At 46.1% G+C, this 12957-nt stretch overlaps 1 protein-coding gene across 4 annotated transcripts in view; it reads left to right on the forward strand.

The window, feature by feature from the left end:
* SLC4A11 (solute carrier family 4 member 11) overlaps nucleotides 1-6401 on the forward strand; it is a 97293-nt gene extending 90892 nt beyond the window's left edge. For all 4 annotated transcript variants that reach the window (XM_041488147.1, XM_041488145.1, XM_041488146.1 and 1 more), the window contains one exon: nucleotides 2886-6401. In XM_041488147.1, the coding sequence (XP_041344081.1) occupies nucleotides 2886-2949 (64 nt within the window). In that variant the 3' untranslated portion in view covers nucleotides 2950-6401. The remainder of the gene's footprint in view (nucleotides 1-2885) is intronic.
* The last annotated feature ends 6556 nt before the right edge of the window (nucleotides 6402-12957 follow it).

A 12957-nucleotide genomic window follows, 5' to 3' on the forward strand; every position in this document is an offset into this window, starting at 1 on the left:
TTCTTCCAGCCTCCTAGGAGGCAAAAACTCTCCTTTTTAGTGCCTGTGCAATGCCTGGTCTTCCTGAGAAGCCATAGTCCAAACCTCTAGGTGGTATTTGATAATGTTCCTTATCACTTCGCAATTTGATTTTCCAGCAGAGGGAGAAACTTTTCCTAAGAGGAATCCTTATCTCTTACCCAGTGTTCTGGTGACCTCCCAGACCTCCTGCACTGCTGGATGCCCCTGTCAGTGATCAGTTGGGTGAAACTGTCCACATTTAGGCTTAAAATAGATGTTTAAAGGTGGGAGGACCCCACAATATCCTACACAGAGAGAGACTTGAGAGAGAATTTTTAAGAAATTTAACTAATTTTTTCCTTGGGGTTCATTAGCAGCCACTGCCCATCATTCTCCAGTTAAATAATTCATGCTCTCAGTCCTGTGGATATAATGAGAGACCATAAAAAGATCTTGGAAGGAACAGATCAAGTTTCCAGTCCACTTGATTATTTTTAGGCCAGCATGGTACCAGTGATATCTGCTTGACTCAGAGCTTGCAGTCCCAGAGATTTTGCCTCTGATCCCAAAGTCCAGGGCTGCCAATCTGCTAATCTGCACCACCTGCTGTGGTGTTTTCCTTGGCTGATAAAGATGGGTCCAGTCCTCTCTGAAACTAAAGCAAATGTTAGAGCTACCACGGCTTTCAACAGGATCAGGTCAGAGCCATTTGGGCTGGATTTTAAAAGATAAACAGGCTTGGAAAACACAGAAATTATTGTTCCTCTGGTAGTAATGCCTCACCTGCCCTTCACACTGGTGGCACTTGGGGTGCCTGGATGAGTGACTGGTAAATATTCCATCTGTGAGCAGTGCTGGATGAGTGGCTCTTGTGGGAATTGCAGCTCAGTGCAGAACAGAAAACGTGGGGCATACTCAGCCAAATTCAGGTATTGGCCATGGTATAAAAAACTCAATTAGTGTGGAGAGAATGCAGTCCAAAAAACCTGATTTTGCACTCAGAGCTAGATACTAATATGCAAATATATCTTCTTTTCAGTAAATAAGATGCTGTCACTTTCTACCCTCTGTGTTGCTAACTCAATTCTCTTTCCAGGGCAGTTTTTTCCCAGCAGCTGGATAATCAGCCCTGCTGCCAAGGGGAAGATGCTGCTGCCTGGCACTGCATGGAAATTTGCCCTTGGCTTTGCTTCCTCTGATTTCTTTTGCCTTCATGTAGGTTCCGTGGCCTCCAGCCAAGAAGGCAGAACCATGATCCATGAGCTCTGTAGTTAATGACTTTTTCCCAAAGTTTTGGCACTCTAAATAGATGAGGCAGTTGAAGAAATTTAATATATTTTCTCCAATTTTTTTTTTTAAAGAAGTGAAGGGAGAAAGAGGAGATGGGACAGCAGCCAGGGAGAAAATTCAAGAATCAAACACAAATGAGTGAGGCATGGCTTGGTGTCCCATCCAGAACTCAGCCACGTCCCAAAGCCACATTTCCATCCATCCAACAGCTTGAGAAACATGATTTGTGTTGTCATGAGTGAGGGATCCCTGGTGTGGTCTCAGACACATCCTGAGAAGCCACTGAAATCCATGACTGCAGTGGAAAACAGCCTGTTGGAAGAAAACTTGATCTCTTTGGGAATTCCCAGTTCCCAGCTTAGATCCAGAATTTTGGCATGATGAGTTTTTGGTTGCCCACAGAAGAATCTTCTCTCCAAGTTGTCTCTTATCTGGGCTCCCGTGGCTCTCAAACATTTTATTCTGTGATGGGTCTATTTAAGGAGATCCTGGTATTTCTCATTAATAAGTGATGTTTGGGATCTCGTGCTCAGCAGTTGAAATCTGAAATTGATTTTTTGGTGCTTTATGAGTTATTTTAACAGCTGAAGAGTCACTTCCTTGTTAAACAAGGGGAAATGCCACATAAATGTGCATTGGGGTTTTTTTTAATTGTCTTTTTTTGTTGTTGTTGTGGTTGTTGTTGAGTTATAGTTTGTATTTTATTATAGGGTATTTTAGTTATAAAATACCCTATAATAAAATACAAACTATTTTATTTATAAAATATTTAATTAATTAAAAATGTTATTTAAAAATACTTTTAAAATTAATTTAGATTTGATTTTAATGTGTGAAAGTAGTGTGAAAGTAGTGTTAGTCCTTATTTTAAAAATTATGTATATAATATTATTTATATAAATATATTATTTGGGTTTTTATTTAAAATGTATCTATATAAGTTTATTTATTTGTGTGAATAGTTTTATTTATTTACGAGATTTACAAGAGCAGCTTCACAGTGCCTTTCTAATCCAAATATATTAATTTGTGAGGATGTTCTTGCAAAAAACCAAATTTAAAATAAATTTATAGTATTTTTTTAATAAAAATTTTTATAGTAAACTTACTTTTTAAAGTAAGTTTATATTTTTTTTTTAAGTAAGTAATTTGTTTTACATGTGTTTGTCCATGCATCTCCACATGGAGAAGCCAGACAGCAGCTCAGGATGGTCTTGTTTGGAGTCATGGCTTTCACCTCTGTATTTTTGTCACCCTGAGGACTTGGTGGTGACAGAGCTCTGGGAAAGTGACTTCCTCCAGTGAGGATGAAGATGCTTTCTTTCCTTTCCAGCTTCATTCCGGGGGAAAAAAAAGTTTTTTTAGGTGTTTTTAGGTTTTTCCTTTCTCCTTCCTCCAGAAGGAGGAGGCTCTTGCAGAGGGAGCCTGGCACTGCTGTTCCCATAAACGCTGTGGTTGCTTTTGTGGGGTTCTGCTGTCCCCACTTTGTGTCCCCCTCACTGGGTGACTGTCCCAGCCAATCTCACCCGGGAGCTTTGGGACAGGGAGAAAAATGCTGCAGAAGCAGGGACTGAGCCCTGTCTGCTCTGCCCTAGGTACAACCTGCTCCCCAGGATCATCGAGGCCAAGTACCTGGATGCCATGGATGCCGAGTACTGAGGGTTCCTGGCCTGCAGAGCAGCAGAGACAGCCCCTCTGGGGCCAGCCGAGCCGTGGGACCATCCCTGCAGTTTCCTTTCACCACTTTCTTCGTGCTCTGAGGTTGGCAATGCACTCCTGTCACAGCTCCACGGGGCCCGTGCCAGACCGAGGGAGCCTGGGATTGAGAGGACGCTGCTCTCTGGAGCTGTGAGGCGAACAAGATTAATGGAAAATGCTTCTTTCCACATCCCCAACCACACCAACCCCGAAGATCAGCCTGGCTGCGTGGTTGGAGCATCCAGAGTTGTCCTGTGTTCCCCTTGTTGGAGGGTGGGGGGGGATTTTTTTAATGCACCGCATCCTTTTCTTCCCCAACACTAAGAACAGCAACTGACCCTTGTTGTACAGAATGACAGCCCTGGCCTGGCCTTTGAACCCAATTCCCTGTGCACCCAGTATTCCCAAATTGCTCTTCTGGGTGGGATGGCCTCGTGCTAAACCCCTGATGTCTGGAGAGCTGGTGCCTGTTTTCTCACATGAATGGGTTTGGAAACAGTTGCAATGTGTACTGCTACAACCCACAGTTTTGGATGAATTTGTAATCCCAGCAAATGAGCTGGGAACATTCAGAGGCTGGGCTGGAATGGCCCCGTGGATGAAACCCCTGCTGGGTTTGAGCTGTTTGGGCATTAGTTTGGCTCTTTCTCCCATTTCTCCGGGGTAATCAAACACAGAATTGTAGGTTTTTGCACAACTGCAGCATTTTTTGCCTGCACCCAGAGGGCAGTTGTGTCGAGGTTGCATATACATATGTACAGTAGTGCCTATGTGTACATATATACATATGGAGTTGTGTATATATTTTGCATAGATATACAAATAGGCCTGGTTCTTTCCAAATTCACAAGTGTTTTGTGCAGTCAGTGTTACCCACCATGTCCTGACCATAAACTTGTTCTCTGCTTCAGTGCTGCTTTTTCTCATTTGAGATATGGTCACTTTTATTCCTTTGGAAGCTGCTCAGTTACTGGTTTTGTTCATGTGTTGCTTTCTTCAAGGTGTTTTCTTTGCTTTCTCCTTTCTGTGGCTTGAGACCTTCATCATTCTGTCTCGAGGCTCCAACATGTGAATTTTTCATTTAATTTTGATGTACAGAATGCAATGAAAGTTTTCCTCTTTTCACCTAATCAATACTTGTTGGTCATTTCATTGTTTCTGTTGTTTAGCTGATTTCCACTTCCCCCCCCCCCTCCACCTCCCAGATGTTATATTATATTTCTGGATGAATCTTAACTTCTGCTGTCTTTTATATTTCAGTTTATTTAATTTTGCTTGTACTATGGTCAGTTTTCTTATTTGGAGTACTGTGAAACAAGCTGCCCTTTAGTTCAGTGCTTGGCACGTCGCAGGTCACAGCTAAAAATGTTCAGAAAATTGTGGACCTCGGTGATGAACTTTCAAAAGAGTAGAAATGAGGGAAGAAAAGGAATGTAAAATATGAATTTATCAGCACAGAGAAATGTTTATTACCAGTTGCTTGCCCAGTAAATGGTGCAGAGTTTTTTCCTCCCACCCCAGCATGGTGAGGGAGACCAACCCAGCCATGAGGGAGGAAGGCTTTGGGTGCAAAGCTCCTGTGCTGATGCTAAGCCAGGCTCAAGCCACTGCAGATTTGGTGTATTTGCACCAAAGATCAGAAGGTAATGAATTTTGTGGAGCTGCCCACGGCTCTCAAACACGTGTGCAGAACTAATTTTTGCATTTTCTTACGAAACCCTTTGTATTGAGACTCGAGGGAGGAGAGCAATGAGAGTTCCTGTATCCATGATTTTATATCCCTGGGGGAATTGTAGGGAAAACCCCTCAGCTTAGCAAGCAAAACAATGTCACAGATAGCAAAAACACGACCTTCATGTGGCACCAAGCTGGTGTGAGAAGTCTCAGGGTCAGGGTGACCACCCCAGTGCGTCAAGGCAGGGAATTTGGCTTTCAGGGGCACCAGGGGCAGCTCCTGCCACATCTGACAAGAGCAGGTACAAACCCAAATGTGGTTTCTGACCATTTTCCCCAAGATTCCCTGGCTTTTGAGTCATTTCTGTGCCAGGATCACTCAGAGCTGTTAGCAAGGGCTGCGTGTAGGAACAGGGGCAGGCAGGATTTCAGAGGTGGCAGAACTCTGTCTGATCTTCAGTCAACAGCAAAAGGGCAGGTGACAGGCAGCAGTTCAGGACCTGCTGGAAGCCAGGGAGTGCAGAGGGCTGCTGAGGCTGAAATAACATGTTATTCCCACAGATGTCAAAAGATTTAAGCAAAGCTGCAATCAGAGGTGTCATCCTCTGGCTGAGTAAAGCTGTAACACACACGTGACCTGTGGGTGAATTCCTGGTGTCTCCCCAGGAAGGAGTCACCTTGGGGGGTGGGTTAAGTGATATTTTGGGTGTTGTGGCTAGGGGAAGGACAGGATGTGCCCAAGGGAATGTGGCTTTGGTTCTCTTTGAGGCTCTGGGTGGGATTTCCTCAGGCACAGAGCCATAGTGGGGTGGACTGGCCTGCAGGTTTTACCAGATGAAATAGTTTTGAGATGCACCCTCCATCCCCCACTTAGAAGGGCCAAAAATGTCCCCATTTAAAGCCTTTTTGAAAAATCCATTTCAAATAGTGTCAAACGTTGCAGAGAGAATTGAAAATCCAGGCAGCAGGGAGGGTTAAATATCGACCACAACTCTTGTTTGTGTCTTTTCTTTTCCTTCACCGGTGTGACTTCAGTGTTTGTATTTTCTTTGTAGCATCAGTAGGATTCTGTTCTGTAGAGTTTCTGTTCTTACAGAAGTCAGGGGCCAAAGAATCAGCTGATGGGAAATCAGCACAGCTTGTGTGGGGGGGAAAAATGCTGTGCTGGCTTGGACTGATTGAACATTTGGACCTATGTCTCAATATCTGGGTGGAAGGGAGATGTGAGACTCGAGGCCTCTTGTCTCAGAAGGGGTTTTCATGATCCTGCAGAGGATTTATTTTATTTTTCCTTGCCTTTTCTCTTCTTGTTTGCTTCTGGTTTTGCTGACATAAGTGCAGGCGTTTCCAGGAAGTAGCTGACTAGGGAAGGAGGGTTTGTTCAGAGTTGATTGAGCACTTTAATACTTCTGTGAAGGTTTAAGACAATTAGAATGTAAAAGAAGTTTTATTATAAGCTCTTTATATACGCACAATGCTCTGTATAACTGTTGCCAAAGAACTGAGTCTGAAAGGTGTCAAGAGCTGTTGGGAGAGTCCGTGGGCTTCACCTGGCATTGCAAGGTAGGGAGAAGCTTCTGAAACGAGTGGATTTTGGAAGTTGCCGTTTGACAGCTGCCAAAACAATCAGAAACTGGAGATAGAATAAAATTCTACTCTCAAACTTGTAGTTTTTGATCCTTGCGTTGAATGTAGGAGCTAGAAGTGAGCTTGACAATTAAAATTGGATTTGTACCTGACTGGTTTTGTTGGTCTGAGACTTTCTTTTGTTGCTTTTGAAGACGTCCTTGACGTGCTGTGTGTGGGATTTGATGTGTTTGTCCGTGTAAATGAAGGGAAGTTGGTGAAAAGGTGGAACTTGTTGAACAAGCAGTGCAGCACTTTTGGGATTGCTTTGGAAGCACAGCTGACAACTGCACTGCAACAACCCCAAACTCCCTGGCACCAACATTTGAAGTTATTTAATAAATGTCAAGCTCCACTTGGATGTGCTGCAGAAGGATGGGAATGGAGTAAAGGGATTCAGCTGGTTTGGCTCAGAGCTGCTGCTGGTGAAGAGGTCCAAGATGAGCCCCAGCACTGTGGGACACAACACGAGCTTCCTGATGATCCAGGGAACTGGGATGCTCTGGAAAGAAACAGGGTTGATGGCCACACTTATGTACAGTTGTAGGTTCTTCCCCAACATTCCACACCCGCAGCTTCACCCAGAGACTGAGACATCACAAACTTCTGCTCGTGATATTTGGCTGCTTTAGGAGCTGCTGCTGCACGCTGCTCTGTGGACACTCCTGGGAGGAGCAGGAAGTTCCCCCAAAGTTGGGTAGATTTGGAGGTGGGAGGGCAGGGATTGGTTTGGGAGGGTTTTTGTGGAGATCTCAGCAACAAGAAAGGGACCTGACTGTCCCATCACCAAAAGCAGCTCCTGTTTTCCAGTGTGTCCCACAGGATCTGCACCATCATCGTCACACATTCATGTTACTCCTTCCCAACCTTTTTTTATTATTTGTTGCATTCTGGATCTGCCCTTTGCAGGGTTTTTACCTGCCTAGAACGCTGATGGGCAGATCCAGGGGTGGCTCAAGCACCTCTGTTGTGTCTGTCCCTCCAAAACTCAGTGCGAGCTGTTTGCTGTCATCTCCTGACCCAGCTCTCTGCTTCCCCAGCCCGTTCTAGAAGCTGCCTCTGGAATTTCCACTGGGGAATGCTGAGTGGGAATTTTTCCTGGAAAACCTGAGCCTGTGCCTGGCAGTGGCTGCTCCTTGGGGCTCCTTTGCCTGATAAGCAGTGATGAAGGATTTATAACTGTGCAGCATTTGCACCTCCCCATCTCTTCAGAAATCTCCTTTATGGCTCCTGTTCCAGTTGGGATGTCCTCCTTTCATCTGCCAAGCTTCCAAAACAACCTAAATAGATATAATGGGGTGGGGCTGGGTTGTTTTCTGTGCTGAGGCCTGTGAATGTTAGAAGAGAATCATCTTCTCTAATTGTTTTGCTGTCTGATTAAGGCACTGAAGGACCAAACCCTGGCCATTGCACTCGTGGCTGCAGCACTGCTTGCGAAGAGCAAACCATCAGCGTTGTGGGCAGAGCAGAGGGGAGGGAGTTGTTGCAGTACAAGCTTTAGAATCACAAATTAGCACTTTGCTCTTTGGCTTTTGGGTGTTTTCCTTTCACACTTCCCTGGCTGTGTCTTTCTTTGCCTTGTACAAAACGCTGCGTGAGCTGGGATGGCTCAGCTCTGCTCTGATGTCACATTAAATATTGAAGAGCCTGTCCTGGGGGAGTTGCTGCCTTCTGCTCCCCATCTGCCTCTCCTGCAAAGAGCTGCTCACTTGGAGACTCTGCTCTTCATCCAGGAGACAAATTCCTGCTGCTGCAGGAGCAGTGCCCCAGAAGGGGCACACAGAAGGGGAGGAAAATGCAAAGAATTGGGGAAAACAGCTTGAGAATAAAGTCTCTCCCTCCTGATCTGAGTGATGCTGGCACTTCTTAGCACGTGGGGAGAAGCAGGAGCTCTGCAGCAGTGAGGTGTTCGTGATGTGATCAGGGGCCTGCAGGAACTCCTCCTTAGCAAATTCAACACGTGGGGAACTGATTCCAGTGCTGATTTTGGGAGGGCTGGGAGCAGTTCTCAGCTGCACAGCAGCAGCTGGTGTCCTGGGATGCTTGTTTGAGGTAAGTTTTCCATGACTGGAGGACCTGGGTGGTTCTGCAGAGGTGGCTGGAGCAGAAGGTGCAGCCCTGGGTGTCCTGAGCATCCCCAGTGCTGGGGGGGAGCTCTTTGGTGGGGGTGACAGAGCTCCGGCCGTGTCCCCTCCTGTCGGGAGCTGCTTCCCCTGGGAGCTCTGCTGGCAGCTCCCTGGGGTTCAAAGCATCACATTGCTCAAATCTGGGACCAGTGCCACTGATTTCAAACAGCACCTCCAGGGAGTGCTGGCCTGCTGGAGCAGGATTTTATGGGAATCACATCTTCATGGAGCCACAGAAAGGTTTGGGTTGGAAAGGACCTTAAAGCTCCTCCAGTTTCACTCCCAGCCAGGGCAGGGACACCTTCCACTATCCCAGGTTGCTCCAAGCCCTGTCCAACCTGGCTTTGGACACTTCCAGGGATCCAGGAGCAGCCTGGATCTGCTATGGGAATTCCATCCCAGCCCCTCCCCACCCTCATAGGGCAGAATTCCTTCCCAGTTTCCCACCCATCTCTGCCCTCTGGCAGTGGGAAGCCATTCCCTGTGTCCTGTCCCTCCAGGCCCTTCACTGCAGAGCTCCCCTTGCCTGCCCAGGTGCAGCTCCCTCCCATCTCCACCACTTCTGATATTAAAAACTAATTATGATCCTGGGAATTAGTGGCCAAGTCTGGAAGCTGCAGCCCCTGGGAGGTGTTGGATGTGTCCCTTTGGAGCTGGGCCACGCTCTGAGGAGCCCAGCAAGTCCAAGGGGATCTGTTCCCATGGGAGAAGGAATGATCCAGCTGCAGAGCACAGCTGCCACTGGGGAGTGAGGAGCTGCTGATTGACCCTGGGAGGGTTTAGCCCATGGTGTCACACTGGTTTAATCAGTGACTGAGGGCTCTGCTGGTTTTGGAGGTGTTTATCCCTTCCTTTCCCTGTCCTTTGTTGGTGTGAGTTTGTACCTTGACCCCACGAAGGAAAGATCAGACTCAATGATGCTTGTGGGTGCCTTCCAAGTCAGGACATTCCATGATCCTATGAGATGTTACCCCAAAAAACAGAAATTCTCTTACTAAAAACTGCAACAGTTCAGCTGCTAAAAAACCCCAAACTTTACCCAAAGAAAGTACACCCTCAAATTAATGCAAACCAACCCCTTCCTTAATTTATTTGTGGGGTGCCCTGATGAAGGAAGGAATGATGAATCTGACTCCATGTTCTCAGAAGGCTAATTTATGATTTTATTATCTATATTATATTAAAGAATACTATACTAAACTATACTAAAGAATACAGAAAAGATGCTTACTGAATGCTAAAAAGATAATAATGAAAATTTGTGACTCTCTCCAGAGTCTGACACAGCCTGGCCCTGGTTGGCCAAAGAGTGAAAACAACTCACAGCAGAACCCAGTGAAACAATCACCTGTGGGTGAACAATCTCCAAACACATTCCCCATGAGCACAGCACAGGGGAAGCAAATGAGATAAGAATTGTTTTCCTTTTCTCTGAGGCTTCTCAGCTTCCCAGGAGAAAAACCCTGGGCGAAGGGAATTTTCCAGAGAATGTGAATGCCACACTTCCCCGTGCTCCCACCTGAGAAAGGCGTATCCTAAATACATAAATATCCTAAATACCCCCTCATTTCCCCTTCTGCTTTCCCTGGAGGGAGTGTAAATGCAGGATAAGCCCTGCTTGAGAGGAGAAACCTTCCAGGGGCAGACCCAGCTCATCTCCAGCCCTGCATCCCCTCTCCCTGCAGCACAGGGTGCATTTCCAGGGTAGCAGTGCTGGGTTTATTTGCCCCCATGACGTGTAACTGGTTAAATCCTCCTCCATGGGAGCCCAGGAGGTTTGTCCCAGGATTCTGAGGAAGGATTTGAAGTGAGGGAGGTCCCTGTGCAGGGATTTCTGGCCCATGGATATTGCACTTGCTAAAGAGGCTCTCCCAGAGCACGTCCCTGATCTGGTGTTGATTTTCCAGTGAAGGATTTCTTTTGATAAGAGTTGCTTGGAGGGGGAGGGAGGAAGAGGGAATTCCTTGGCTGTATAACATAGCTCTGTATTTAAAATGGAAATTAAAATGAAATATGTTGTTTATATATTTCTACGTTTTTGCCCAATCCCTGTCTTTGCTTTTATCTGGGATTCTCTCCCAGTGCTGAGGGTGTTTCTCTGGGGACTGGGGATATATTTGTGTAATCCCCAGCACCTGGAGCCCTTGAGAATCTCAGCTGTGACTGTAAGAGCACATGTCTGACACGGGAGAGTCTGGGGAGCCAAAAATTGGATTATTTCATCATTTAATGGAGAATAACTGCACTTTTTACCTAATTTGGTGCACTGGCAGCATCTGGAGCTGGCTCTGACTTCCTTGGCATCACCCAAACCAGAGATGAGCCCAAATCCAGGTGAATGTTGTCACTGGGGAGCCTGGGGATTCTCCAAGGAGTGAATTTGTTACCTGCCTCAGGATCCAGCCCCCAGCTGCCAACTCCAACCTCCTGCAACTCAAAGAGGAGCTCACAAGGACACGAGATTGAGGTGAGGCTGGGAATGGCTGTGTGGGTCTCAGAGCAGGATCTGGGACAATCCAGAGCCTGCCAGCACATAAACTGCAACATTTATTTACTGATATTATGATATTAATATTGATATATTGATGTAATATATATCAATCCCTGTATACTGATCTATTGCTATATTATTATATCGCTATTGGTATTATTATATCATTATTTGTTGATAATAAATAATGCCTATATATATTAAAATATAAAATATATATTATATATATAATATATATAATATAGTATATATATTATATATATATAATTATATATATTATAAAATAATACATATTATATAAATATAAATATGTAACATTATAAATATATATATATAATATTAAAATATATATATATAATATAAATGTATAATGCCAATATTGCAACAATTTTATTGTCCCTGGTCTCCAGTCACTGCATCTCCCCAGGTTCTGTGGGATTCCTCCTCCAGCTCTGACCTTCATCAGCACGAGCTGCTGCTGACCCTCATATAAATCTATATATTTTTTTTAAAAAAAATCCCAATTCCTAAATAGACAGAACCCCAGGAACAGGGGCAGCAGTTTGGGTGGTGTTAATTTGGGTGGGTTCCCCCTGATTTTTGGGACGGGAGATGCTCCCTGCTGTGCCATGGGATGTGCCTGTGCTGAACCTGCCCCAGCCCAGGGCTGCTCCCTCCTGCTCAGGCTGGAGAGCCCCAAAAGGAGAGGAAAATGGGTGAGAAGGGCTTGTGCTCAAACAGAGCCCTCTGGGGACCCTGCAGCTGCCTGGATGGGTGCTGAGCAGCAGGAGGGACGTGTGTGGCACCTCCTGCATGGATTCCTTTTGGATGAGCCTCTGCAAGGTGCCAAGTGCCCCTGTCCAGGGCAGATTTTACAGTGAGATGGGTTTAAATGTTGGTGGCATTTGGTGCAGAGCTGGGGAGGTGTTTCCTTCACATTCCCCACCAGGACACTCGTGGTGCTCTGCAGGAGGATTGAAATGTGAGATGGCCAAAAATTTCATGGATAAAGTGTCCAAGGAAGAGCCAGGCCCCAGGGATGTGGTGTGTGGGTTTGCCCTGTGCCATGGAGGGCATGGTAAAAGGGATTATTTCGGGTGGCTGCCTCTTCAAACTGATGGGTTTGTCAGTAATTTTCCCTCCTCGATCCCCTGCTTTGGTTTAAGCTAAAAAGGGAGTTGGAATTTTCCTCCCTGCACTTCCCAGCCCTATAAAGAACTGAAATATCTTCCTGGAGTGAGCCAGGTGTGACAGGGTCTCTCAGATTTCCACGTACCACTGCAGCAAAGCTGGGGAGAAGGAACCACTTATTCCCTGTCCCCTGAATTTTGGGGGGATGCAGAACCCAGAGATGGACCAGAAGAGAGAGCAGCAAAAACACTGCAGCCAGCCAAGGGTCAGAAATCTGAATTTTTCCGTGTACAAGCCAAAAAAAACAATTAATTGTAGCTTCTTTTTTTTTAAATTTTTTTTTTTTTTAATTTTGTTTTTTCCTTTTAAATGTTCAGGGTGGATTTTGTGTTTGTTTCTGGCCCTGAGCCTTCACAGGCACCAGAACCTGCTGCTTTTCATCGGGAATTTGATGTGCTGAGAGCCGGTGCCATCTAGGGGACAGGGAGGAGAACACCGGGAAGGGTTCCACTCCCAAAACTCCAAAATCTGCTCCAGCCTCCGGAGAGCCTCAGCCCAGCCCCCTCCAGCACGGAGAGCCCCGGGCTCGGAATGGGAAGTTGGGGAGTGCAGGGCTTGACTCAAGCTCAACCAGCCCCAAATCCTGTGTGAAAAGCAGGAATCATGGAATGGTTTTGGTTGGAAGGACCTTAAATCCCCTCTCATCCCATGGGCAAGGACCTCCCATTATCCCAGGCTGCTCCAAGCCTTGGACAATTCCAGGGTGTTGCCTTCAAGCAGCAACTTCTGCTCAAAGCCAGGCACCAAAAAAAAGGTGGCAGAAAAGCTTTTCATGGAGTGTTTTGCTCCAAGGGGGACAGAGCCCTGCCAGCTCCCTCTCCCAGCTCCAGGCTGGCCTTGATGTCCTGCAGTGCTGTTCCC

Source organism: Pyrgilauda ruficollis, unplaced genomic scaffold (assembly GCF_017590135.1).
Source record: "Pyrgilauda ruficollis isolate IOZ18807 unplaced genomic scaffold, ASM1759013v1 scaffold88, whole genome shotgun sequence".
NCBI lineage: Eukaryota > Metazoa > Chordata > Aves > Passeriformes > Passeridae > Pyrgilauda > Pyrgilauda ruficollis.